General features: G+C 39.2%; 1 protein-coding gene across 5 annotated transcripts in view; it reads left to right on the top strand.

Annotated features, from left to right (window-relative positions):
• The window catches only part of BRINP3 (BMP/retinoic acid inducible neural specific 3), a 291595-nt gene that overhangs the window by 219183 nt on the left and 45558 nt on the right, over window positions 1-26854 (top strand). For all 5 annotated transcript variants that reach the window (XM_048861076.2, XM_048861079.2, XM_048861078.2 and 2 more), the window contains one exon: window positions 18381-18603. In XM_048861076.2, the coding sequence (XP_048717033.1) occupies window positions 18381-18603 (223 nt within the window). The remainder of the gene's footprint in view (window positions 1-18380; window positions 18604-26854) is intronic.

Raw genomic sequence — 26854 nt, 5'->3', positions numbered from 1 at the left:
TTTGAATAAATCTTTGCTGAAAATGTTGTTCATTATGAGCTCAGCTTCCATCTTAGCTGTGATTGAAATGTATTATTACAGCTGCATTGCTTTTTATGTTATTTCTTTAAGTCCCTTGAGTCAATGGATTTAGGCTGCATAAAGAATATCTGAAACAGTGCATAATTCCTTAATAACTGCTGGATTTCCTGTTGCTGAACAGTGATGTGTTTTGTAAATAGTGATACATAATCATCAGAAGAAATGAAAACACTGAAAGATTTATCTGAAATGGAGGGCTAGATCCTCGGTTGATGTAAATCAGCATAACTCCCCTGAAGTAAATAAAGCTATTCTGATTTACACCAACCAACAATCTACCCTGAAATTATATATTTTCAAATCTTTGAATTATTAACACCCTCTTCCTGAAAACATCTTGTCTAAAAGAATGGGATTTAAAGGGAAAAGGAAATTCATTAGGAGACTCTAGTAGAAGGGCCAAACCTACTTATTATTGAATTAAATGTCAGTAAAGTTAAAGTTCATGTATCTTTCATTTTTGTGGACAGTGTTTGCATCTCGAACAATCCACATAAATCAACGGAAGAGAATGGCTCTGATGTGTCTGGTCCTATTTTTCAGAGGACGATTTAGGGAATTATCTATTATTAGTGTGGTGAACTTGTCTACTGTATTTTGGGAATAACAAAATGCCACACTATTTTCAGACACCATCTTGGATATGCTGTTTCATCTAAGACCAACATAAAAGCTTTCAGGGGTTGATTCTCAAAAGCTCTAATGGTAGTTAGGTGCTGAGCACTCACTGAAAGTCAATGAAGTTTAGATACCTAATTGCCATTTGTGCCTTTGAAAATCTGCTCCTTAAATCCTCTTGTCAATTACAGAAGCCTGAAAATGAACCATAATGTATACTTCCAAACAACATGGTTCACAAAATCATGCTCTAATATTTTAAAGCACATATTTCTACAGTCTTGTAGAGATTTGTCATTAAGCCAATTATAATGATAAAGTAGTTGCTAAAGTCAGAGTAATAATAAATTAGTGCTTTAATTTGTAAAAAGCAAATATAGGATCAGCCTTGTTGGTGATCACCAGGTAAGCAGGTGACTCACTCTCTCAATTTGAGAGAAAGGTGTTTTGTTGTTGACTCCTATCACAACAAAGGAGGTTCTGGGTAAAATGGTAAAACAACAGCATGGAGGAAGATTATGTTTAGTGGAGTGAGATTTGCGCTAAGGCTCACTTTCAATAGGCAAATCCCTGCTGTTTCTATAGAGGTTCTTATCCCACCCTCATCTCTGTAGTATCTCAGCTTCTTCCAGTACTGCATTACGCAGTGTGACTAACATCACCTGTTGTTCTCCCATCCTCTCCATTAAGGAAGCACTTTTACGTGTGATTACTGTGTGTCGGATGTTTGTTGATGGATGACTCTCGTGAAGGGTCAGCAAGGCTAAATTTGGCCTATAATGTTTAGCTTTTACCATTCTTCAGTTTAGTAGAAAAATCCAGTACAATTTTGTTTTTCTTTTACTTAAAGACTACCCTCACCCACAATAAACTGTTGATATTTGCTGTTTCCTTGGGTGTAGTTTACTCTGAAAATTATCTCAGTAAAAATGGGCACCGTGGGATTCAATAGCTCCAAATCAAATTAGCTCAGTTTAGATTTGGTTTTCCCCCACAGCTGCGAACCCTTCAGAGTCTGCCTGTGATGTGGACTCCAGCTTGGGTTTGTTCTTTCTCCTATATCATCACTGGTAAAAAGAGACCCTAAATTCCAAATTATGCCCTCAGTAGCTCACATGCAGCCTCATTCTCTTTAATTTGTAGTAGTCATGCTTAACATATTTCCAGATTACCTTTAGCTAACAACTAGTTTAAAATTATCTTGATATTTTCAGTATTTCATGTGCTTCCCTTGGTAGTGGGAAAGATTATATAGGAAAATGTCTGAAGGTAACTGACAAGTTTAAGATGTGCCGTTCTACAGTGTGTCCTCATTTGCACTTGTCCTATCTAATAAGAAGTAATGGGATTGTAGAAGCATTACTGAAGGCATAATTTAGAGACAGTGGGGTTGCACAGATGTCACTATGGGTACATTTTTATGTACAGTCTATTGTGCTGATGCAAAGGAAGGAGAGCACCCAGCTTAGCTTTCAGATCACAGGCTGAATTTGCAGGGCTAATAGCTAGAACTAAATATATCTCCTTGTACACTGAGCAAATTTGATCTGGAAATAGTAAGACAATGCATTTGGAATCCCACAATACTCTTTGCAAAGAAACACTTTTCTCAACAGAAGTGTTTTTGTACAATAGCTTGATGATCCACTACTGGCTTTTCAAGTACTCCATTTTAACTGGGAGAGAAAATGCTGCATAAACTTAATAAATCAAACTTAAAATTAAAACTGGAGGGTGAAGGACTCCTTTAATCTATAAAGAAGACAGATTTAACCTTGTGCCATGATAGGTTATGTTATAATTGATTCAAAAGGGAGAAAGAATGTGTCTGTGAAAGATCCATGCGATCTTACAGTATTTAGGAGGTGTGATTACTTGCATCATTCACTCAGCACCCACTGCCTCTCCTCTGACCAAAACAGACCAATTGTTAAATCAGAATTGGAAGCCAATTGCTATGCCAAGTGAGTCTCATTCTAAATTTTAATTGAAAGACTCATTGTGAAGAGTCTGAACTGAATCACTGGCAGTAGAAGTTCCTTGTTAAACATTGTGAATAAAGCCATTAGTCAATATGGTTCAATCCATTTGCCCCAGAGCTGTATAGCAGTGGTTCTTTTAAGATGGGGCTTAGAGCTTCAGGCTCAAGGGGAAAAAAAGCGTCAAGCCTCCTGTGTTGGTAATATAATTATTGTTTACTCTATTATCTTGCAAGGGTGTTAATTTGCCTCCCAGTAATTAGCTTCCCCATGTGGTTGTCAGGCAATTTAATCAATAGTAAGAACAGATATACCCAGATGTCATTGCTTCTGTGACCAATATTCTCTCCTCACCCCTGCGGAGGTGTCAGTGTTTTAATAAAGTGAACAGGTGCAACGTACAGAATTTCTTCAGAACCAATTTCTAAATTGTTCATCTCATATTCCAAAAGTGAAAGGACAGCCAATCAGACTCTGACAACATAATTGCCTCATTTTCAACCCTAAAAGCATTATGTGCTTCCTGCTAGTTTAGCACTTGGCAAATCTACTTAAAGTTATGGAAGATGTTGTTTGCTCAGATAATGCTTACAGTACGATGACATTGTAATGAAGGAGAAGGTTTCATCTAGTATGACTCTACATTAGTCCTGAACATGGTGGACATAAGTAGTTTCTTTGAAAGCTGGTAACAAATCTCACTCTTGGGACGATTCTAATCCATTCTGGCAGCCCTGAACTCAATATTACAAGAGATGTCATTCTTGTCTTCTCTTTCCTCTTTATGGAGATTGTCTCTTGTGATTTGTCATTTCTTAATCCTTTGTAATGTATATACAATACTTCTACATTCCCTCCTCCTCTCCCCCCAGTAATCTCCCCTTCCTTTTCTAGAACTATAGTTCTGGGACAAGTCTTTCTTTTTTTTTTGTCTTGTCTAATTTAGGGCCAAATCCCAAAACAAAGACTGCAGGAGTCAGCCCACATGGTGCTCCCTGTAGGATCAGGGCCTTAGATTTTAATTTTTTGGAGGCAGCAGTGGTTATGCTTAAGTTTCTGGTTTTTAAGCACTATGTTACTCTGCAACTTTATGAAAATTATATCTATGATGATAGCTGGGCAACACCCCCCTCTAAAACAAACAAACAAACAAAAAAACCCAACAAAAACAGAATTTCCGTCCCATGGTAAATTCTGATATTTTCACATTTGTTTTCATTCCAAATTAGGACAAATAAGTCAAGACAGATTTGTCATAGAATGAAGAGTTCTTTTAAAAATCTGATTTGGAAGTGTTGAAACATTTCATTTTTGATATTGCCCATCAAAATTAAACACACATTCCCAAACAAAACATTTAATAGTTGGTTATTGAACTGAGTCCAGACATACTGTGCTGAGTGAGTGCTACTTTAAACAGCATCTGACTAAGATTTACAGTGTCTCCTGGGAGTTTCAGTTCTTGTTGTCCATGCTACCTCTCTCTCCACATTCTCTCCTATGGTTCAGGCTCCCTGTATAAATTACATATCCCATGATGCAGCTGCAACCATGTGACTCCCATGGTACACCACACTGCCAGTCAGAAGGAAACTGCAATGCATTATGAGAGATGAAGTCTGGCCAAGATGCCCAGTTTATAGGGAAGAATGGGTGGGGCATATGGAACTGGAACTATAACTCCTCTGAAAAACTGCACAGTTTAGACAGAGGCAGTTTAATGTCAAACTAACTTGAAATGAAATGTCTCAATTCAGCTCAGACTAAAATATATGATTCAGGTTGAACCAAACTGAAACAAAAGTGTTTTGTTTTTCATAATAGAAAAATGAATAAAAGAAGAGATCAAATGGAAGTTGTCCACAGAAACTATTATATAGAAATTGCATTTTTCCAAGAAAAAAATTGTTTCAGCAGAAAACTTCCAGACACCCTAAAACAGCCATAATGTGACACATGAAATGGGCTGGAGAATTGAAATTTGGCTCAAGCAACACCAAAACTTCAAAATCTGTATTTTAAAAGGTTCAAATAATTTGGATAAACACTCCCTCTATCTTGCCTATAATCTGTTTTTCCAGGTAGCTGGTCCACAAACTTCTGATGGGTTGGTCATTTTCAAAGAGTGCTGGGTCATTCCATTCGATCAGAAGAATTGCAGTTCATCATGGAAAAGTCTAGACAGTGATTAAGGACATGCACACTTTTTAAAAAAAGCAGCCAGCCAAAAAATCTACAACAGCGAGAGTAGGAGCACCCACTCATGCCATAGTGTAGGATTACAGCAGCTCTGCCTCAACTTCTTCACCACACTCTTCAGCCTACTCCCATTATAGATGTGACTTGCCTTATGGCAAGTCATGTTAGAAAGAGTTCAGCCCCTTCCAGTGCAACAAAGTCCTTTATCTAGTGTCCAACAAACACAGAACAAAGGAATCTTTGGCCTAGCACAGTTTGGTATTCAGCCACCTTCCTTACAGAGAGTTAAGGAGGGGCAGTGGGGGGATATCTTTGGGATTACAGTGAGATTTGGAGGTTGGAGAAGAGCAGCAGGACAGAGAAATATAAGATGGTGGTAGAGAGAAGTGAAAAGGATCTGACCAGTGGTTTGTGTGAAAGATGAGAGATAGGAGAAAGATGTGAGAGTGTTCCTAACCTTTGATGAGCATCCAAACTTTGAAGATAATTTCTGAGTCAGACCTTTTCGTATTTGCATGTGACATACCATAGCAAAGGAGCTTACTGATTATCGTAGTCTATTTTAATTATAAAAATAGTCTAAAGAAAGTTGGAAGGATTTTGTTTACAGAGGGCCACGGTGCTGAATGCTTCATTCTAAGGTGGAACCCTTAAACCGTCAATGAACTCTGTGGGAGAGGAATCATAGAACTGGAAAGGACCTTGAGAGGTCATCTAGTCCAGTCCCCTGCACTCTTGGCAGGACTAATTATCTAGACCATTCCTGACAGTTTGACAGTTCTAACCTGCTCTTAAACATCTCCAATGATGGAGATTCCACAACCTCCTTAGGCAATTTATTCCAGTGCTTAACCACCCTGACAGTTAGGAAGTTTTCCCTAATGTCCAACCTAAACCTCCTTTGTTGCAATTTAAGCCCATTGCTTCTTGTCCTATCCTCAGAGGTTAAGAAAAACATTTTTTCTTCCTCCTCCTTGTAACAACCTTTTACATACTTGAAAACTGTTATCATGTCCCGTCTGTCTTCTCTTTTCCAGACTAAACAAAACCATTTTTCTTCAATCTTCCCTCATAGGTCATGTTTTCTAGACCTTTAATCATTTTCTAGACCTTTACTCTTTGTTGCTCTTCTCTGGACTCTTTCCAATTTGTCCACATACTTCCTGAAATGTGACACCCAGAACTGGACACAATACTCCAGTTGAGGCCTAATCAGAGCACAGTAATGCAGAAGAATTACTTCTTGTGTCTTGCTTACAACACTCCTGCTAAAACATCCCAGAATGATGTTCGCTTTTTTTGTGACAGTGTCACACTGTTGATTCATATTTAGCTTGTGATCCACTATGATGCCCAAATCTCTTTCCAAAATACTCCTAGGCTGTCATTTCCCATTTTGTATGTGTGCAACTGATTGTTCCTTCCTAAATGGAGTACTTTGCATTTGTCCTTACTGAATTCATTCTATTTACTTCAGACTATTTCTCCAGTTTGTCCAGATCATTTTGAATTTTAATCCTATCCTCCAAAGCATTTGCAACCCCTCCCAGCTTGGTATCGTCCACAAACTTTATAAGTGTTCTCTGTATGCCATTATCTAAATCATTGATGAAGATATTGAACAGAACTGGACCAGAACTGATCCCTGTGGGACCCCACTCATTATGCCCTTCCAGCATGACTGTGATCCACTGATAATTACTCTCTGGGAATGGTTTTCCAATCAGTTATGCACCAACCTTATAGTAGCTCCATCTAGGTTGCATTTCCCTTGTTTATTTATGAGACGGTCATGCGAGACAGTAACAAAAGCTTTACTGAAGTCAAGATATACTACATCTACCTCTTCCCCTGCTATCCACAATGCTTGTTACCCTGTCAAAGAAAGCTATCAGGTTGGTGTGACAAGATTTGTTTTTGACAAATCCATGCGGATTGTTACTTATTACCTTATTATGTTCTAAATGTTTGCAAATTGATGGCTTAATTATTTGCTCCATTATCTTTCCGGGTACAGAAGTTAAGCTGACTGGTCTGTAATTCCCTGGGTTGTCCTTATTTCCCTTTTTATAGATAGGCACTATATTTGTCCTTTTCCAGTCTTGTGGAATCTCTCCCATCTTCTATGATAAATTGCTAATGGCTCAGATATCTCCTCTATCAGCTCCTTGAGTATTCTAGGATGCATTTCATCAGGCCCTGGTGACCTGAAGACATCTAATTTGTCCATTTAATGTTTAACTTGTTCTTTCCCTATTTTAGCATCTTCTGATCCTACCTCATTTTCACTGTCATTCACTACGTTAGACTTCCAATCACCAACAACCTTCTCAGTGAAAACCAAAACAAAGAAGCCATTAAGCATCTCTGCCCATTTCCACATTTTCTTTATTATTTTTTCCCCTCATTGAATAATGGGCCTACCCCGTCCTTGGTCTTCCTCTTGTTTCTAATGTATTTGTAGAATGTTTTCTTGTTACCCTTTATGTCTCTAGCTAGTATGATCTCGATTTGTGCCTTGGCCTTTCTAATTTTGTCCCTACATGCTTGTGTTTTTTGTTTATTTTCATCCTTTGTAATGTGACCTCGTTTCCACTTTTTGTAGAACTCTTTTTTGATTTTTAGATCATTGAAATCTCCTGGTTAAGCTAGGGTGGTCTCTTTCTGTCTTTCCTATGCGGTGGGATAGTTTCCTCTTGTGCCCTTAATAATGTCTATTTGAAAAACTGAAAACTGGCTTCAATTGTTTTTCCCCTTATTATGTTCCATGGGATCTTACCTATCAGCTCCCTGAGTTTGCTAAAGTCTGCCTTCTTGAAATCCACTGTCTTTATTCTGCTGTTCTCCCTCCTACCATTCCTTAGAATCATGAACTCTATCATTTCATGATCACTTTCACCCTAGCTGCCTTCCACTTTCAAATTCTCAACCAGTTCCTCCCTATTTGTCAAAATCAAATATAGAACAGCCTCTCCCCCTGGTAGTTGTCTCCACCTTCTGAAATTAAACAAAAAGTCTCCAATACATTTCAAGAACTTGTTGGATAATCTGTGCCCTGCTGTGTTATTTTCCCAGCAGATGTCTGGGTAGTTGAAGTCCCCCATAACCACCAAGTCCTGTGCACTGGATGATTTTGTTAGCTGTTTAAAAAAAGCTTCATCCACCTCTTCTTCCTGGTTAGGTGGTCTGTAGTAGACCTCTACCATGACATCACCCTTGTTTTTTACCCCTTTTATCCTTACCCAGAGACTTTCAACAAGTCTGTCTCCTATTTCAATGAGAGCACTCATGTTATAGGTAGTGCCATGTATACCTCAAGTTTAGTCCCTAATTGGGTGAAGAGACTCTACCCTTAATAGAAGTGCTGAATTCTCTAACATCTTCCCCTGCATCTGAGCTCCAGTCAATGCAAGGGAGGGTGAAGATCTAAGAGAGCCAGTTACAGCTCCCTGATTCTGCATCAATTTGACACTTAAATCATCATGGGGGCTACTGTAATTTACACCACCTCCATATGGTCCAAAAGAGATCCTATACTTGTGGAGGACCAGTGCACTGTACCCCACCCTACACTTCCCTCCAACTGACACTCTGATATGCACATCCCCTGACATTCTTCCTCCACTAGGGTTGCGGGAGGAACTCCCAGCACAGCAGTTGCCCCAACTGGCTTATGCTAGTGGAGAGAGTTCCCCACTTGCCATTTCTGGCAAGAATCCAGCTACTTTGCGCCTTAGCAGCACAAACTGACCAGATCATACCAGATAGTTTGTTCCTATGATTTTTAACACTTATTCTAAATCCCAGCTTCATGTCTGGTCCATCCCTTTCACAGTACACACGTTTGGTTCCTGTACTTAGGCCTTAAGAGAGTAAGAAGAGTGAATTATTTCATTACACAGCGGACTGAATGATTTACACAATCCCATTTAAAGTTCACCTCTGCTACCTTTTCTGTGGAATAAAAACAAAGTCATTTCAATCCAAGGTTGTATGGTTATATGTTTGTATGATATATTTTTTTTTTCAATATATATTTCCTGTAACACTGCTGCTACTTCTTTAGATGAATTAATGTATATCAAACAACTAAAATTAATTGGAACATAAAAACAAATATATATATATTTACTGCTTTGTTTTTCCTGGGCCGTTAGAACAGAGTGAGTCATTAATTTTTTATTATTATTATTATTTTATTATTTAAATCTCTAAAGTCTGGACAATACTGGAGCAGCATTTTATTGGATATTTACAGTATTTGGCCATTTGAAATATCAGTTCTATTGCACATCAGTCCCTTACACAAAATTTTGGTAGATTTGTGGTTCGGAATTTCAATTTGATGCTTCCATTGGTGTTTGACCAACTACAACATTTATTGCCCTGATTATAATTAAAAGTATTATGATGGGGAAAGGAGTTCTATTGCCATGGTCTTCTTGTCAGAAGAGAGTTTTAACATGCAGTGCTGCTATTTGAAGAATAGGCCGCACTGCTGGGGATTTTGAAATTCTCTACCACGGCTCTTGATCATGGACTTTGCTGAGGCCACAGGTGCCTGAGGTAGAGCCAGATTTCTTGAAGCTCAGTTCCGTGCTTGAACCTCAACTTTCCGTGCTCAAAATCCTCCGTGTTCTCAAATGTGCAACTTTAAATAGCTTTATTTAGCTTGGGTGAAGAGATAGGGTGGTATCAATTTCCGTTCTTAGTTTGTAATCACAAAATAAACAGTATTGGTAGTCAACAATACTCTTGTTGACAGCACAGACATAAAAGATTTAGGACTGAAATGGCCATGGAGGAGGAATATTCCTATCGGGTTAGGGTTGAGGCATATTGGCAGTGCAGGGTTGGGTGACCTGCTTTGCTGCTGGCCACATCCACTACCTCTACTGTGAATAAAGGACTGCAGTTTCCAGAGGTGTTTGCCTAGTTAATAAGTCCTACATTCACAGCAACCAAAATACTGTGATCTAAAGGTTTCAAGAATATAAGCTGGAGCAAGTTCATTCCTAGACAATTCTGGATTTCATCCCTCTAGAGAGGAGAGGAGAGAATCCCTGAAATCACATCAGTAGCTTTAAACGCCTTCCCCTTTTGGACTTGACTCCTGCTCATTTGCACACTGTGATCCTATTAATTATTTTAAACTTATTTTAAGGAATTGTCTCTCTCAACTAAACTTAAATGGGATTCACATTAAAATCAGACCTAGATAAATTAAGACTAAATAAGCTGACAGATAGGGCATTCCAGAGGGTCCATGGGGAGTTGAATGTATCACAATGAAAACTTTTATTTTCATATAAAATTGCAAGACCCTTAGCTATTGAAAGCCAGGAATCTTGGGATATGTATTCAAAGCTATATCTCTGGAACTAGATCACCTGAGGAACCATTCCATGAGGGGATACAACACTCAGTTTAAGATGGAGCAGGGAAGCCTGGTCATGAGTGATCATTCCAGGGTAGATTCTCAGTTTGACAGACAGCAGGATAGAGAATTGAGTTACCCTGGATAAATATGAGGCTCTAGAAGCCACAGCAATCTGGGGCAGAATGTGGAATCACAGATTCTTTGAATCTTCTGCATCTGCCAGGAATTAACTAGCAGGTGTTTTGATGTGCCCACATATAGATATGCCCTACCTTGCTGGATAGAAGAGACAACTTTGTAAAAGTGACCTTTCTTTGATGCACTGAGCAGAAGACTGAAAGTCTTCTGGTCAGATCAGAGGGTAGGTTTATTTCTGGAGTCCCATGGTGATGGAAGATGAGATGTAGCAGTCTGATGAAGGGGCTGTTTGATTTGACAAGAGCATCTGCAATGTGTCTTCTAATTTTCCATTAACAAACTGGCAACTAGAATTATATTGTGTGCTGGCATTCATGCCAAACATTACATGTTTGCAGTGTCAGAGAGAAGATACTGGTTTATGTGTTGATACAGAAAACATGGCTGCTGAAATGGCCATTTGAATCAACAGAACCTTTTGCAGCGCTACATAACTGATGCATACACAATCATTTTAATGTCCAGAGGATTACTTATATTTGCCATTCAAAGAGATCCCAAATTTTTCGGTATGATGCCCCTCTGCATGGGATCTCTATTCAAGGATGGAGTCCGGTGTGCCACTACCACATGGCAGGATTGAATTTGGAAGTCCAGTCCTACTTGGAGATTCTTGCTGGATTGCCATGATCTCTGACATATCTCAAAGTCTGTCTTCACTGGGATCTTAATGGTTGCTATGGTTGTCCAATGGGGAAATTGCTGAGGACCAACTGAATCTTGTTAATGCGTTTTAAATTCAGTGAATTCACAATATTGTATGGTGCCAGAGCAGAATATCCTCCTCACAGTGATGTTTATTGCTGAACTAATCATCCAGATAAAGAAATCTGTGCACTTCTTGCCTGTGCAAGTAGAACATGAGTACCACCATGAATTCTATGAGCATGACCAGGGCTGATACCAGCCAAGAGGTGAGACACAGATGAAGTGCCAATATCAGCATGTGGTAGAGACAGATTTTACTGACAATGTTTAAATTATAATACTGTCAATCAAGTGAAAACAAAGAATGTACATAAGTGTACATTCCATCCTTTACACACATTTTGTACATTTTTATTCACAACTTCTCTACTTATTGAAAGTATTTTTGTTAGAAAAATGTGTCAGTGTTTTGAAAAGTGACAGAATAGACCACTGAAATTGCTGTCAAGATGCTTTAACATTTTTACTTTAACGAAGTATTGTATTGAAAAATGCATTTTTCTACAGAGCTACATTTACTGTGGATTGTTGTTTACAAGCAGCTGCCCTTCAATTTCTTCATTTAAATAAAAAAATCTAACCAACCTACACCCAAAGCTTATTTACATTACTATAGCACTTGGGAGTCCTAGACCAGGACCCCATTGTGCAAGACACTTTAAGGGGAAATTTAAGTACAAGACAAACAACAGGTGTATACAGAAAGACAGATGAGGGCGCACAGGAAATCAAAGAGACACTCAGCATGAGAGCCAGTGGTCTCAGCACACCAGAGGCCTAGCCATTGTCAATTTTTTTGCAGACAACACAGCAGAGGAGAGTTTTAAGGAAGGTTTGTAGGAGGATAATGACTTATTCTTGCAGAAAGGAGGAACTACCTGTAAACAAGCGTAAGGGACTGCATGAGAGAAAGCACAAAGGTACTTGCCTGAAAATTTAACAGGTGGTGATGGAGGGTGGCTTCATGTGTCTGATCAGAAGCTGGGAGGAACTTTCAATACAATTGAGGAATTGTTAAAAGTAGGAATGACTGCCTTCCAGTTTATTTGTCATTTAAAGGGGAAACCCCTAGCAAAACCACACCCCAAACAAACATCTGTTTGATAAAAAATTCTGAAACTGATCAATGAACACACCTTTTCAGTTTGTGAGAGATTGTTTTAACTCATTTTGTGGTTGTTGTTTTTCTTTGTGAAGATTGGTTTTAAGAAATAAAAATTCTGCTTAGTTTAGACTTCTTACACGAAGCCTGAACAGAAGCAAGTCTTTATGGTATTGTTACATTATAATTTACAGAAAGTGGGTTGATGCTGCAAAATGAAACTATTCCAGATTGGATATCAGTGCTATTCGAAATATAATATTAAAACACAAACTATAAGTTAATGAAGGACCAGATCCCCAGCTGCACTCATTTATACCACTTGAGGATCTAGCAAAAACTTTTTTTCTGGTTTGTTTTGTTGTGAACCACTTTTTTTTTTTTCTGGTAAAGCATGAACCACTACCACCACATTCAACTAGCATATTGTACCTACCCATTGTGTTTTACCTACTCTCTCTCTCTCACTCACACACACACACACACACATATAGATTTCTTCCTGGCACCTTCTGAATTTTGCACATCCCCTCAAAATCACAGGACCTCCCTGTCAACTTCTTCCTAGGACTGGCCAAGGCGGTCTAGGAGGAGGAAGCTGGACAGGGAAGTGAGAGGTACTCTGGAACTGTGGGGCCTATTTCATGTCCCTTTTCCTCTCATGTCTCTAGGTAGAGTTCCTCTGGGTAGTGTCCATTGGCTCCTCAGATGCCTCTGAGAAGTGGTGGGTGCTATCCAGGGGGGTCTTTGTTTGGTTTCTCCTGATTTTCAACCTTTAACTTCACTTCCATTCCTGTTTTCTCCTTCCATAGAATCATAGATATCAGGGTTGGAAGGGACCTCAGGACGTCATCTAATCCAACCCCCTGCTCAAAGCAGGACCAATCACCATCTAAATCACCCTAGCCAAGGCTTTGTCAAGCCTGACCTTAAAAACCTCTAAGGAAGGCGATTCCACCACCTCCTAGGTAACCCATTCCAGTGCTTCACCAACCTCCTAGTGAAAAAGTTTTTCCTAATATCCAACCTAAACCTCCCGCACTGCAACTTGAGACCATTACTCCTTGTTCTGTCATCTGGTACCACTGAGAACAGTCTAGCTCCATCCTCTTTGGAATCCCCTTTCAGCTATCAGAAAGCAGCTATCAAATCCCCACTCATTTTTCTCTTCTGCAGACTAAATAATCCCAGTTCCCTCAGCCTCTCCCCATAAGTCATGTGCTCCAGCCCCCTAATCATTTTTGTTGCCCTCCACTGGACTTTTTCCAATTTTTCCACATCCATCTTGCAGTGTGGGGTCCCAAACTCGACACAGTAGTCCAGATGAGGCCTCACCAATGTCGAATAGAGGGGAATGATCACGTTCCTCGATCTGCTGGCAATGCTCCTACTTATACAGCCCAAAATGACTTTAGCCATCTTGGCAGCAAGGGCACACTGTTGACTCATATCCAGCTTCTCGTCCACTGTCACCCCTCGGTCCTTTTCTGCAGAACTGCTGCCTAGCCATTCGGTCCCTAGTCTGTAGTGGTGCATGGGATTCTTCCATCCTCAGTGCAGAACTCTTCACTTGTCCTTGTTGAACTTCATCAGCTTTCTTTTGGCTCAATCCTCTAATTTGTCTAGGTCCCTCTGTATCCTATCCCTACCCTCCAATGTATCTACCACTCCTCCCAGTTTAGTGTCATCTACAAACTTGCTGAGAGTGCAATCCACCGCATCCTCCAGGTCATTAATGAAGATATTGAACTGATTGCTTTCCCTAGCAATCAGTTATAGCCTGGATTTAGGGTTCCTCCCCCTTAACTGAGGGGGTGGTTCTTCAGTTATGGGAGGGCCTAGATCCTCCTATCTCAATACTATAAATAGTATGTATATTAATTTCAGTTCTAATACAGATCCAAGAGGAGACAGAAGAGGAAAGAAGCTTTAGTCTTTTTTTCCAGGGAACACTGAGATAAATCCACACTTAAATAAATGGGAAAGGACAGATTAAGGATCTGGGTAAAATGTGACCTTCTCTATGGTATTAGGTGCTGAAATACCTAAACATGAGTTCAGTATCTCACTTTGTTTCTCAGTGACACTCTTCCTCCTACCCCCATTCATGTTTTATTATATGGGCCTGACCCTACCTTGGCTTCAGGATGTGAGATGTTCCCCTTAGGGGTTGTGAGGGGCCAAGATTCTTGATCCCAACTCAATTATACCCCTGGCCAAAGGGCCACAGCTAATCAACCAACAACATCTCTGTGTTCTGTTACTATACGGAATCAAGGGGAGACTACTACTAGACTTTGTCTAAGAACATCTTAAAAGAGATAATTTGACATACATTGCAGGACCCGGTTCTGCTCCTCTTGAAGTTAGCAAGAGCAGGACCAAGCTCTTGGAACAGTATCTCATAGCATTTCCAGCTTAACTGAAAGCAAACTATATAGGAATCACATGAGAGAGCCGATTCTGGTCTGTTACGCCAGTAGCAATTCTTTATGCCTGATTCTCCTTTCACACTGGCATACAGTTTCTTCTCAAAGTGGAATTGAGAAACAGTCTGGAAAGGTTCCAGTAAGCACCCAGGCTCATCAGTCACTAAATCAAAAGTTTCAGAGTAGCAGCCGTGTTAGTCTGTATCCACAAAAAGAACAGGAGTATTTGTGGCACCTTAGAGACTAACAAATTTACACATATTGAATCTATTTCCCTATGTTAAGTATCCTCACACCTGCTTGTAAACTGTCTAAATGGGCCATCTTGATTATCACTACAAAAGTTTTTTTTCTCCTGCTGATAATACCTCATCTTAATTAATTAGCCTCTTACAGTTTGTAAGGCAACTTCCACCTTCTCTGTATGTATAAATATATCTTCTTACTATATGTTCCATTCTATGCATCTGATGAAGTGGGCTGTAGCCCATGAAAGCTTATGCTCTCATAAATTTGTTAGTCTCTAAGGTGCCACAAGTACTCCTGTTCTTTAAATCAAAAGTGTGCAATTTATAGTTAGGCATTTTCATTCAAAATACCAGGAAATTTTTCAATGTGATTTAAAATCATTACCTGAACATTCTGCTTCAAAGACTAAATAATTAATAGGAACAATGCACTGGTTTGTTGTTATATATTTTTCTTCCCCATGAAGCAGACTGGGAGAGGAAACTCACAAGAGAAGATTGCCCTTCCCCATCCCAACACATGGACCAGGTGCTTTCTGTGAGGAGTTCTCCTATTCCCTGTCAGAGGCCATGTTGTGGAGGATTTTAGTTCAACCACAACTTTTTTGGGGTGGTATTAAAAGTGTTTGTAGTCTTTGCTAGCTCTGTGTGTAGAATGCTAATCAGTGCATTCAACAGCACACCACACTTTGATGCTAACACTTAAAATCCAGCAAAATGGCTCTGGATATTGGTTGGAATGTGATATTCAGGTTGTTTAGGGAAACATTGGTTCCCATTGTTACTATTTTATTCCCATTGTTGTCAAGTGTACAATATGTGTGATGTCTAGGTGTTTATATACTGCTAACTATGAATGGCTTGTTAGCATCGCAAACTATCAAGTATAAGTAATTTTTTTATAGCTGGTCAAGTAAACTATTTTGATTAACCTTTCTAACTTTATTTTCTATTTATGGACCATTTGAATGTAATATAACATTTCGGTGGGGATGCATGACTATCTATTGAAAGGATATCACTCTGGAATTATACATTAGCTGATAATCTAGTATCATGTTCTACGTATATCTAAAAGAAAAGGAGTACTTGTAGCACCTTAGAGACTAACCAATTTATTTGAGCATGAGCTTTCGTGAGCTACAGCTCACTTCATCAGATGTGAGCTGTAGCTCACGAAAGCTCATGCTCAAATAAATTGGTTAGTCTCTAAGGTGCTACAAGTACTCCTTTTCTTTTTGCGAATACAGACTAACACGGCTGTTACTCTGAAACCTACATATATCTAGGCACTCGTATGGCCACCTAACGCTGTAGTGTGATATATTGTGTTTATTCGAAGATGATTACAGTATTGCACTCTAATGGTTCATGATGTGAGACTGTCCTCATATCTGAAACAGATGATTTTGGGGTGGGGTGGTAAGGCACTGTATAACCATATTACTTTTCTCTCTCATACAATACAGGGCTGTTTATCATGATAGTAGAGGGTACAGCGACAGTGCAGGGCAGTGATAATTAAGTAAGCAAATGTATTTTCATGTTGGAAATGGTATTGTATTTTGCAATTTTGTATTGCAAGTTGAGCATAGAACTTTCTTGTCTCTTGTAAACAAATTGTAGGACTGCAAATAGACCACGTTCCTTACAGAAGGGATCATAGCAGTGTGAAAACTTAAAAGAAATTATGATGATGTTGTTTTCTCTATTTTTCAGCAGTAAGAAACTAGGCTTAAGTAGAAATACAAATACTTACCAGTAATGGAAGGTAAATTATAGTTCTATGGTTAAAGCGTAGGACTGGTAGACAGGAGAACTACTGGGCCAGATCCTTATCTGGTGGAATCAACATAGCTCCATGGAAGTCAGAGGAGTGATGCTGATTTACACTAGCTGAGGATCAGGGCCTCTATTCTTTAGTTCTGCCACAGGGGATATTTTAAAGCAATGCATAGTTAAACTTATTTGCCTGTCACTTGCTTTCCATAATTTATCTTGTTGTGTTCTCTTAAGTTATGACAATGTGTTTGCATAAGAAAATCCAGTACTGAAAATTTACTATTCTTAAACCTACATCATGCCAAAATGTTGATGCCCATTTCCATGCCCTAGATTGTGATCCTATAACTAGAGCAGGTCTGAATTTCCCTCTCTCCTCCCCATCACCCCACGCTACCCCAAAAAAGAAGTTTGGTAAACTAACCAACAAGCAAAAAAATGCAACAGTTTTCTATGAGGGACCAGATATTTTCCTCAAAAACCAAGCCATTTTCTGACAAAAAATAGGATGGATGTTTTTTACACCAGCTGTGGTTGTAACTAAGGTCCCAGCCCTGCAAGCTACTCCATGAAGATAGACCACTCTACTATGCAGACCCATTGTAGTCAATGGGGGTTCTGTTCTGGAGCTGGGGTCGACCCAAATTTGTCAGGTTAAGGAGTTGTGGTGGGAAAATTATGACTTCTGTGTAGGACCAATCAAAAAACAAAAAACAGTGTCATTGTCAAAAACATTGTCAAAAAACAGTGGGAAGAGGAGGGAAATAGACACCAATATATTGAACAATGGTGGTAAGGGGAAAGCACAAAATTACATAAGAGTACAGTATTTAAGATGTTTTGTAACATTAAGGTCCCTTTTAAAAAGGAAATAAGGGATGATCTAAGTTCTACAAATAAGCATCTGGATCCCACTACTCATGTGAATAATCCCATTGACTTCTTATTATCTAAGGTACTTGTATGGCCTGCATTATTATATTATAATGTTTGAGTCTCTCTCAGTCTTCAGTGTATTTATCCTTACAACATCCTTGTGAGGTATGAAAATCCTGTTCTCCACATTTTACAGAAGGGGAACTGAAGTTCAGAGGGAGCAAGTGACAGGTTTTTAAAAGGACGTTTAAAGATGCAGATAAGCACCTAATGGGATTTTCAAAAGGTGCTTTTCAACTAGGCACCTACTGCCTCTTTGATCACCTAAATACTTTTAAAGATCTGGCCCTAAGTAACTTGCCCAAGGTGACACAGAAAGGCTGTGCTAGAACAAGGATATGAACCTAAATATTCCATACCTAAGGCTAGTGCCTTAATCACTGGACCATCCATTTCTATTCCTTGTCTGAATAAAACTGTGTGCCCTGAAATGTTTTCAAAACCAGGTCCTTTATTTGGATATAAGACAGCCTGATTCTTATTTACAATAAGGCACCTTTTTGTTACCAAAGTGGCGAATAAGGATCATGTGTATTTACTCTTAATTATGTTACTATTTATGTAATTTCTGTTATTGTATCATTGTCATCTAGTTGTCATTGGTAATGCAATTATGTTTTATTGTAAAATGATACATTTTGCAGCAAAATATAACTTAATTTGTGTCCAAAAAACCCATAGATACATAATTACAACACATTGAATCTTGCCATTTTTCAGATGAATTCAAGTTCTTTATGAAAAGGCTGCCCATGAACTATTTCCTCAACACGTCTACCATAATGCATTTGTGGACAATGGATTCTAATTTTCAGCGTCGCTATGAGCAACTGGAAAACAGCATGAAACAACTTTTCCTTAAGGCACAGAAAATTGTACACAAGCTCTTTAGCCTAAGTAAGAGGTGCCATAAACAGCCACTCATCAGCTTGCCAAGACAGAGGTAAGAAATGCTGTGAAAACCTGACATACTCAGGACATTGTTTTGAGACTGACGCCTGCTTAAAAGTACAGGTATGCTAATAAGTATAGTATACAACCTTTATAACCATAACAGCAAGACAATGGTATTGAGTCTTCTAACTTTTAATGCTGTTCTGGTCAGACCTTCCCAAAGGGGATGCCAAAATGAGAAAAGTAAAATGCAAACTACAACTGAATATCCTTGTGTATTACTGGAATCAACAAATCAAAGTAACATGCACCCCCCTCTCTCCCCCTCCCTCCACACACATCCCCACTGAGGTCAAATTCATCCCTCATTTGATCCATTAACTTCAGCAGAGTTATATCTACTCCTAGGCCTCCTATGTAATGCCTGAGAAAGTCAATGGAAGGACTTTCATTGACTTCAACAGGTATTTGATCAGGCCCTTATACCAGGTCTTACACAGGAGCAACCTATAATCTAGTAGAGAACAAAAAAAATAATGCAATAAAGTTACACCAGTAGAAGATTTGGCCTACTCTACTGAAGGGCAGTAGTGGACCTAAAATGAGCAGATTGTAGTATTATAAAAAATATAGATTAAAGATTAGATTTTGATTTCTCTTGTAGGAAGCCAGGAGGGATGTCCTAAAAATTTAGTATAACTAATGGGCTCTTTCTGTCAGAAAGTATTTCTATAGGGATTTCAATATGCAACGTATAAGAAATCCTAGTGCCACAGTTGGGAAAGATAACTACAAATATTTATTGTAACACTTCCTTGTGGAAAACAAAACAAAACTCAAGCCTCTTTCCTTGTCCTCCTATAGCTGGTTTCTTAACATTTTGCTAAGTTTTTAAAACTATGCCTTAGTTAGGAAAAAAAGGAAAAGGAAAAAAGTTAATTGAAATTGACTGTGCCCCCCCCCCCAGCTCTTGATTGAAGCAAAGAATCAAGGCATTTAAAGTAATTCCATCTCATGATTTTATAGTCTTCAAACCCAAACAGCTTTACATATTTTTCCCGACATTAACAGAAATAATTAATTGACTCCTGAGCTACAGAAGCCACCTTCTCACAATTTATAATCTACAATCAACATAACACAGATAGAACAGAATAGAATGAGACAAAACTAACAATCCTCATACTTTTGTTCCTTGCCACAGTTTTAGCATACATGGGTGGGGGAGGGGGGGGAAGGTCCCATTTTCATTTTATTCTTCTCAGTGTCAATTCCTTTCCAATTCTAGATGTTCTTCTTAGATTTTAAGGTCAATTTAATAAAACAAATGTATTATTTCAATTTCTGATTTAATGACGCAGTAGTTAGAATCACACCAAGATCAACTGTACAAGTCAATGGTAAGTTTTTATGGGCTGTTTAGATGTGATTTATTCTGACATTTAAAATTCCTCTAAGTCAATAAGGAAGTGTGCTATGTATCAGTGAAGGGGATTTTTTCAGGCTGTCTAATTTCAGTGGCAGAAGAACTTTTTGGAATAAATAGTGAGAATCAAATAGTAACATAGGAATTGCCAGATTGGCTCAGACCTGATGTCCATCTGGTACATCATTCTGTGGCCATTCGTGACCAGCCCCAAATGCTTCAGAGGAAGGTATAAGAACTATGCAGTAGGCAGGTGTGGGATAATTTACTCCCCCACCCCCAATGCTCCATCTTGGGTTCTACTTCTTGAGATAAAGTGGCAGAATAAAGTTCGTTTTCTGTATACCAGTTGTGTCACCTTCTTTTGGTAAACTATTTCAGGGGAGAAAAACAACTTACCTAGCTATACAGAATTAGAAAAGTTAAGATAAACAAAAGTATGAGTGTGTATCCAGGATCCTGCCTTCCTTGCACACTTAAAACTTCATTTCAGTGAGGTATTTGGGTGTACAAGGACTATTGGCTAGAGTCCAATAATTTAACACACCCACGAAAAATGCTTTTGAGGAGCTGACACTAAACAAGTTGCACTGAAATTATTTATATACTGATAAGTAAATGAATTGCTAGAGGCGTTCTGTGTCATTCCTTTATTTATCATCGCTTTCCTTGGCTACTACTAATTATATAGCAAAGTGTAGATTATTCTAGGAGGGTTGCGGGGAAGGGTTTGTAGGGCTGTGGGGTCTTTCCCCTCCCAGTCATATCATAAGCATCCTTGACAAGATAATTTTCATCTACTGAGGCATACAGTGAAGCTTTATGTTGAGTATGAAAACAATTTAGATTAACTTGTGATTTGTTAGTTGGAATTTAATAAAAAGTTATCACAACTGTATGTAACAGGCACAAGCCTTTGCAACATGGACGTTATCCAAATCAGTCCAAGCATGAAAAGAAAAAGTTACAATTTGAAAGAAAATTTCTTTATTTTCTGTGAAATGATGTCACAGAGTGTTCTGCCTGGGCTTCAGGGCTTGCTATGCCAAATGGGTCAAGGATGGTCACTAAAATGTTCTCCGTTAGCTGCTTTGATACATTAACAATTACATCTGCCTTAAGAATTGTGTGACATCATACACTCATTCACTGTGTTGTCTTTGCTTGACCAGCCTCTATTGCCTGCATTAGTTGGAATTCCACTAGGTGGCCAGCTCTTGCTACAGTTGATATCACAGAAAGATACAGCAATGCTGCAGATCGCAAAATATGTTGTCTCAAAAGATTGGCTGTCGTGGGCAGAGAGTTCTGTATGAGGATAATCATGTGTAAAGAAGGATTGTGAATTGAGAAAGATATTAAAATGGCATATGTATGGAAGCTTTTGACTCTATTATATTTGTCGGACATACAGAGTTACTTCAACTTATTAGGTGTAGCAGCATCTTTCGCAAATAAGGTGAAATGTACAGAGGGGCACTAACTGGAGCACAGCTTTCTAAACTCCGTACATTTTAGGAATCTGGTCCAAACTTTACAGTTCTGGATGATCACTATGGTCCGTAGCTAAACCTGAAAGATGGGATTTATGCAAATTTAACATTGTAGTAATGTGGGCTGTATTTAATGTTCTTATTTTACAAGGGAAAATGGCCCATGTTCAACATGGTCAACTTTTAAATACTCATGATAGGTCACTATAGTTCACACCTCACTGAGGTGAAAGGTCAAATTTTTGTCACTGCTCTTGTTTGGCTGGATTGTCATAGCAACAGCACCTCCTTTTATATTTTAGTAGCTATATTCTGGGCACCTGAAAATCATAGGAACATGAGACCCCCATTCCAGTTGTTACTTGGAATCAATGGGACTACAGTTGGCAAGGTCAGGCACCAAATCCCTCAAAATTAATGGCCCAAACCTGCTCTCACTGACATTGATGGCAGTATTCCTATTAACTTCAATAACAGAAAACAAAGACCCATGTAAAAGAGCATGGTCTGACCGTAGAATGAGCTAAAGGAAAAGGCTATTTTCTCTAAACATGACTATATCCACATCAGGGCTGCTGTTTCCAAAGATCAGAGATTTTGTGCCTAACCTCCATTTAACGTGGGGCGCCGAAGTCACATATATTTTGGAAATACAAGCTAAAGTACTTACTATCCAAACTTTTCCATATCATTCATAGTGATTCCAAGGATAGCATATCATTCATTTGAATGGATATATGTGGTACAGAATATTACAGCATGGACACTAGCTGCACTAGCCTAATTTGTATGCAGTTTAAATAACTTTCTAATGAAAAGCCATCATTGTGTGCCAAATCTAAATAGCATAATTTGTCATTTAATAAATAGATAAAATATTAAAAAGAGAAACAATGTAAATACAGCAGTAAAACATTAGAATAAATTATATCTTTGGCACTTAAGCAAAGTGGAAATCTGTTCCAACAAATTGCAATGCAGAATTGAACTTGAGCAAATATGAATGTTGGCTTAAAAAGTATATGTACAAAATTTGCACACAGAAGCACACTCTTTTGGTAAAACATCAGTATTTGAATTTTTTTTAACTTAGTGTTTAATCTTACTATGTAATTTGTAACAGCTAAACCCATTGGGCTTGATCCTCACCTAGTACAAATTCAATCAGCTTCTCTGAAGTAAGAAGAGCTAGGTCAATTTACACCAGCTGAGGATCTAGCCCCGTGTCATGTTATGGACAAAACTCTGGCCCCTTATCTCAGATGGAGCTTTTAATTTGTCACGTCATTCACTGCAACTTGAAAGCCATATGTGAAAAACAAGGAAACCAGTTTACTGTTCTTTTTGAAAGACGTTACAAATAAATCAGGTTGCTGATCTACTGTGTACTCTTAGCCATATATTTGAAGACCCTGCCCAAGACATATCATCTACATACAGGATTTCCTTAACCTGGGGGGGGAAAGCACAGTTATGTCCATAAGACACAGCTCAGTGTTGGGGCTAGTGAACACATGTCTCAAAGCATGATGAGTCCCAGGAAGAATTCTGCCTTTGGGATACAGAATTCTTCCTGGAGCTCTCCAGCATACAGCGGGACTTATGCCCACTGCAGTTTAATCTTCCCCAGAGTGCACCTAAATGTTCTACAGACTGCTGTGTAAGGAGGAAGCGCCATGCAGCTGCCTCCTTACCATCTCACTCTGCTCTATTTTGGATGTTTATACCCCAGTATTCTCACAGGAGGAGCAGAGTTTGAGTGCCAGGGAACACAAGGACACCAGTTAAGAACATAAGAACAGCCATACTGGGTCAGACCAAAGGTCCATCTAGCCCAGTATCCTGTCTTCTGAAAGTGACCAGTGCCAGGTGCCCCAGAGGGAATGAACAGAAGCTGATTTAAATGATAGGTTACATACCATAGTTAGTAGTTCTGCAATTTCACATTTGAGTTCCTTCAGAACTCTTGGGTAAATATCAACTGGTCCTGGTAACTTGTTACTGTTTAGCTTACCAATTTGTTCCAAAACCTCCTCAACTGACACCTCAATCTGGGACAGTTCCTCAGATTTGTCACCTAAAAAGAATGGCTCAGGTTTGGGAATCTCCCTCACATCCTCAGCATTAAGACCGGTGCAAAGAATTAATTTAGTTTTTCCTCAATGGTCTTATTGTCCTTGAGTGATCCTTTAGCATCTCGATTGTCCAGTGGCCCCACTAGTGGTTTAGCAGGCTTCCTGCTTCTGATGTACTTAAAAAAAAATTGCTATGAATTTTTGACTCTTTGGTTAGCTGTTCTTCAAATTCTTTTTGGGCCTTCCTAGTTATATTTTTACACTTCATTTGCAAGAGTTTATATTCCTTTCTATTTTTCCTCACTAGGATTTAACTTCCTCTTTTTAAAGGATGCCTTTTTGTCTCTCACTGCTTCTTTTACTTTGAGGTTTAGCCACAGTGGCACTTTTTTGGTTCTCTATGGTTTTTAATTTGTGGTATACTTTTAAGTTGAGCCTCTATTATGGTGTCATTAAAGTGCTTCCATATAACTTGCAGGGATTTCACTTTTGGCACTGTACCTTTTAATTTCTGTTTAACTAACTTCCTCATTTTTTTGTAGTCCCCCTTTCTGAAATTAAATGCTACAGTGTTGGGATGCTGTGATATTTTCCCTACCATACGAATGTTAAAATTAATTATATTATCATCACTATTACCAAGCGGTCCAGCTATATTCACCACTTGGACCAGATCCTGTGCTCCACTTAGGATTACATCAAGAATTGCCTCTTCTCTTGTGGGTTCCAGGACTAGCTGCTCCAAGAAGCAGTCATTTAACGTGTCAAGAAACTTCATCTCTGCATCCCATCCTGAGGTGACGTGTATCCAGTCAATATGGTAATAGTTGAAATTCCCCATTATTACAGAGGTTTTTTTTAATTTTTATAGCCTCTCTAATCTTCCTGAACATTCCATTTCACAGTCACTGTCACCATCCTGGTCAGGTGGTGAGTAATATATCCCTACTGCTCTATTCTTATTATTAGAGCATGGAATTACTATCCATAGAGATTCTATGGTACAGTTTGGTTCATTTAAGATTTTTACTTCATTTGATTATGTAGGGAACCATGCTATCTGGGCCTAGCAGTGGTCAGCTTATAATACGGTAAGGTCAGTTCTGCCTCTCAGTGTTAGGAATCAGCCTGCTCTCTCTCTCGTTCTGTGTTCTTCCAGGTCATTGTTCTGGATTTTTCAGACATAAAATAGTGTTACATTGAAATCTTACAACAAGGTTATTTTATATTGTTATCTAATATCAGCTGAATATTGCTTTAGACCAAGACAATACAAGCAAGCAAGAGCCCTGTTCATTGAATGGACTGGGGCTGAGCTTCATCTAGTGCTGCTCTAGAAGCAATGTTAAACCAGAGATGTTAAACGTTAACATGTTTTTACTGTGACAGGTTTACTGTGGTTTATTAGAAAAGTCCTTTCTTTCTAGAACAGCATACACAAGTTTCTAAATACAATTTGCCCTAGGAATGAAGAAAAACAGTACCTAAGTTATACATCACTTTAAATCACAAACAATAAAAAGCTTTTTTTGATCCACTTCATTCAGATATTGCATGTGGGAGTTAAAATGGGTTTGCAGGTTTAAAAGGTAAAAGAGAACTTCCAGTAGAAATCAGAGTCATCTAGCTCACACAGCAGGTGCACATCAGAAAGCTGCATGCAATACTAAGATGAAAGAATGCAAGATAAAATGAAGGTCAGTGGCTGTGTGTGGGGTTTTTTTGAACATGGAAGTCTCCATGGAAGTTTCTCCAGGGAAATAAATTAGTGAACTCTGAAGTAATACCTTTAATTGGACGGAAGATTAGAGTTATTTAAATCAGATGTGACACACATACAAACATGATCCATAGGCCTGTGACTAACCGGTCTGATCACAATCAAAAGCAGAAAGAAGTTACACATACAAGCTAATAGCAACACACTTTGTTGTGGCTGGGCATGACATAGCAAGCACTTATCCTCTGGCACAGACATCTGCTCCAGCCCTGTGGTGATCTATTTCTCATGGCTTGGCCCAATCGTGTGCAATCTGACCCTTTCCAGGGTAACCAAGTCCACAAATCAGTAGTCCAGTGACTTAACACCAGGTCTTTGGCTCAACAGTTCTTGCACCCCTTATATCACGGGGATTTTAGCCATTTTGCTTGGTGGCTGATGGAAGGACCTTGGTTTCCCTTTATTCTCTGCGTTCTTGAAGTCCTTTTAACCAGCCTGTTTCTGGGCTCACTTATCAGCATATCACTCCCCCTTCCTGGGTTCTACAGGTATCACCACTGGGAGACAGGCAGTCTGGCATGGTGGGTAGGACCAGAAGTCAGACATCAAGCCAGGGATCAGAGCCAGGGAATGTGAGCAGGGTCTGTTGTAATAACAGACTAGGTACTTCCAGATTGTACATATATCTTTCTGGAACTCCCTCCGTGCTTAAATAGTGTGCCTGGACAGAACAATCAATCAGAGATCAAGCAGGGGGGGAAGGGTGTGCTGCTAATCAGGTCTTTCATGGGTAGAACTTCCTATGGTGCTAATTTTGCCCCTAGTTTATAGTTAATGGCTAACACCTCTGCCATAGGCCACGGTGTGGAAGCACTAGTCACCTGGAGCCCCACGGACCTATGTTCTAGATCTCATGATCCTTACAGCAGCATTCTTTCCATCTCCTGTACAAAACCATCTAGGGCTTTCTCATAGATTCATAGATATTTAGGTCAGAAGGGACCATTATGATCATCTAGTCTGACCTCCTGCACAATGCAGGCCACAGAATTTCACCCACCACTCCTGCAAAAAACCTCACACCTATATCTGCGCTATTGAAGTCCTCAAATCATAGTTTAAAGACTTCAAGGAGCAGAGAATCCTCCAGCAAGTGACCCGTGCCCCATGCTACAGAGGAAGGCAAAAAACCTCCAGGGCCTCTTCCAATCTGCCCTGGAGGAAAATTCCTTCCCGACCCCAAATGTGGCGATCAGCTGAACCCTGAGCATATGGGCAAGACTCATCAGCCAGATACTACAGAAAATTCTTTCCTGGGTAACTTGGATCCCACCCCATCTAATATCCCATCACAGGCCATTGGGCCTATTTACCATGAATATTTAATTACCAAAACCATGTTATCCCATCATACCTTCTCCTCCATAAATTTATTGAGTTTAATCTTAATCCCCAGAGGCCTGGCTCCTGTTGCTTCTAGCCTCTCTGTGTGTTTGCATCTCGCTCAGAAACCCAATCCTTGGGGTCTTGCCCTTTTGTCAAGGCTCACCACAAGAATCTGCTCCACCCTCTGACTTCCCAGTATC

Source organism: Caretta caretta, chromosome 8 (genome assembly GCF_965140235.1).
Source record: "Caretta caretta isolate rCarCar2 chromosome 8, rCarCar1.hap1, whole genome shotgun sequence".
NCBI classification, from domain to species: Eukaryota; Metazoa; Chordata; order Testudines; family Cheloniidae; genus Caretta; species Caretta caretta.
Note: the sequence above shows the minus strand (reverse complement) of the source record. Positions and strands in the feature narration are given on the sequence as shown.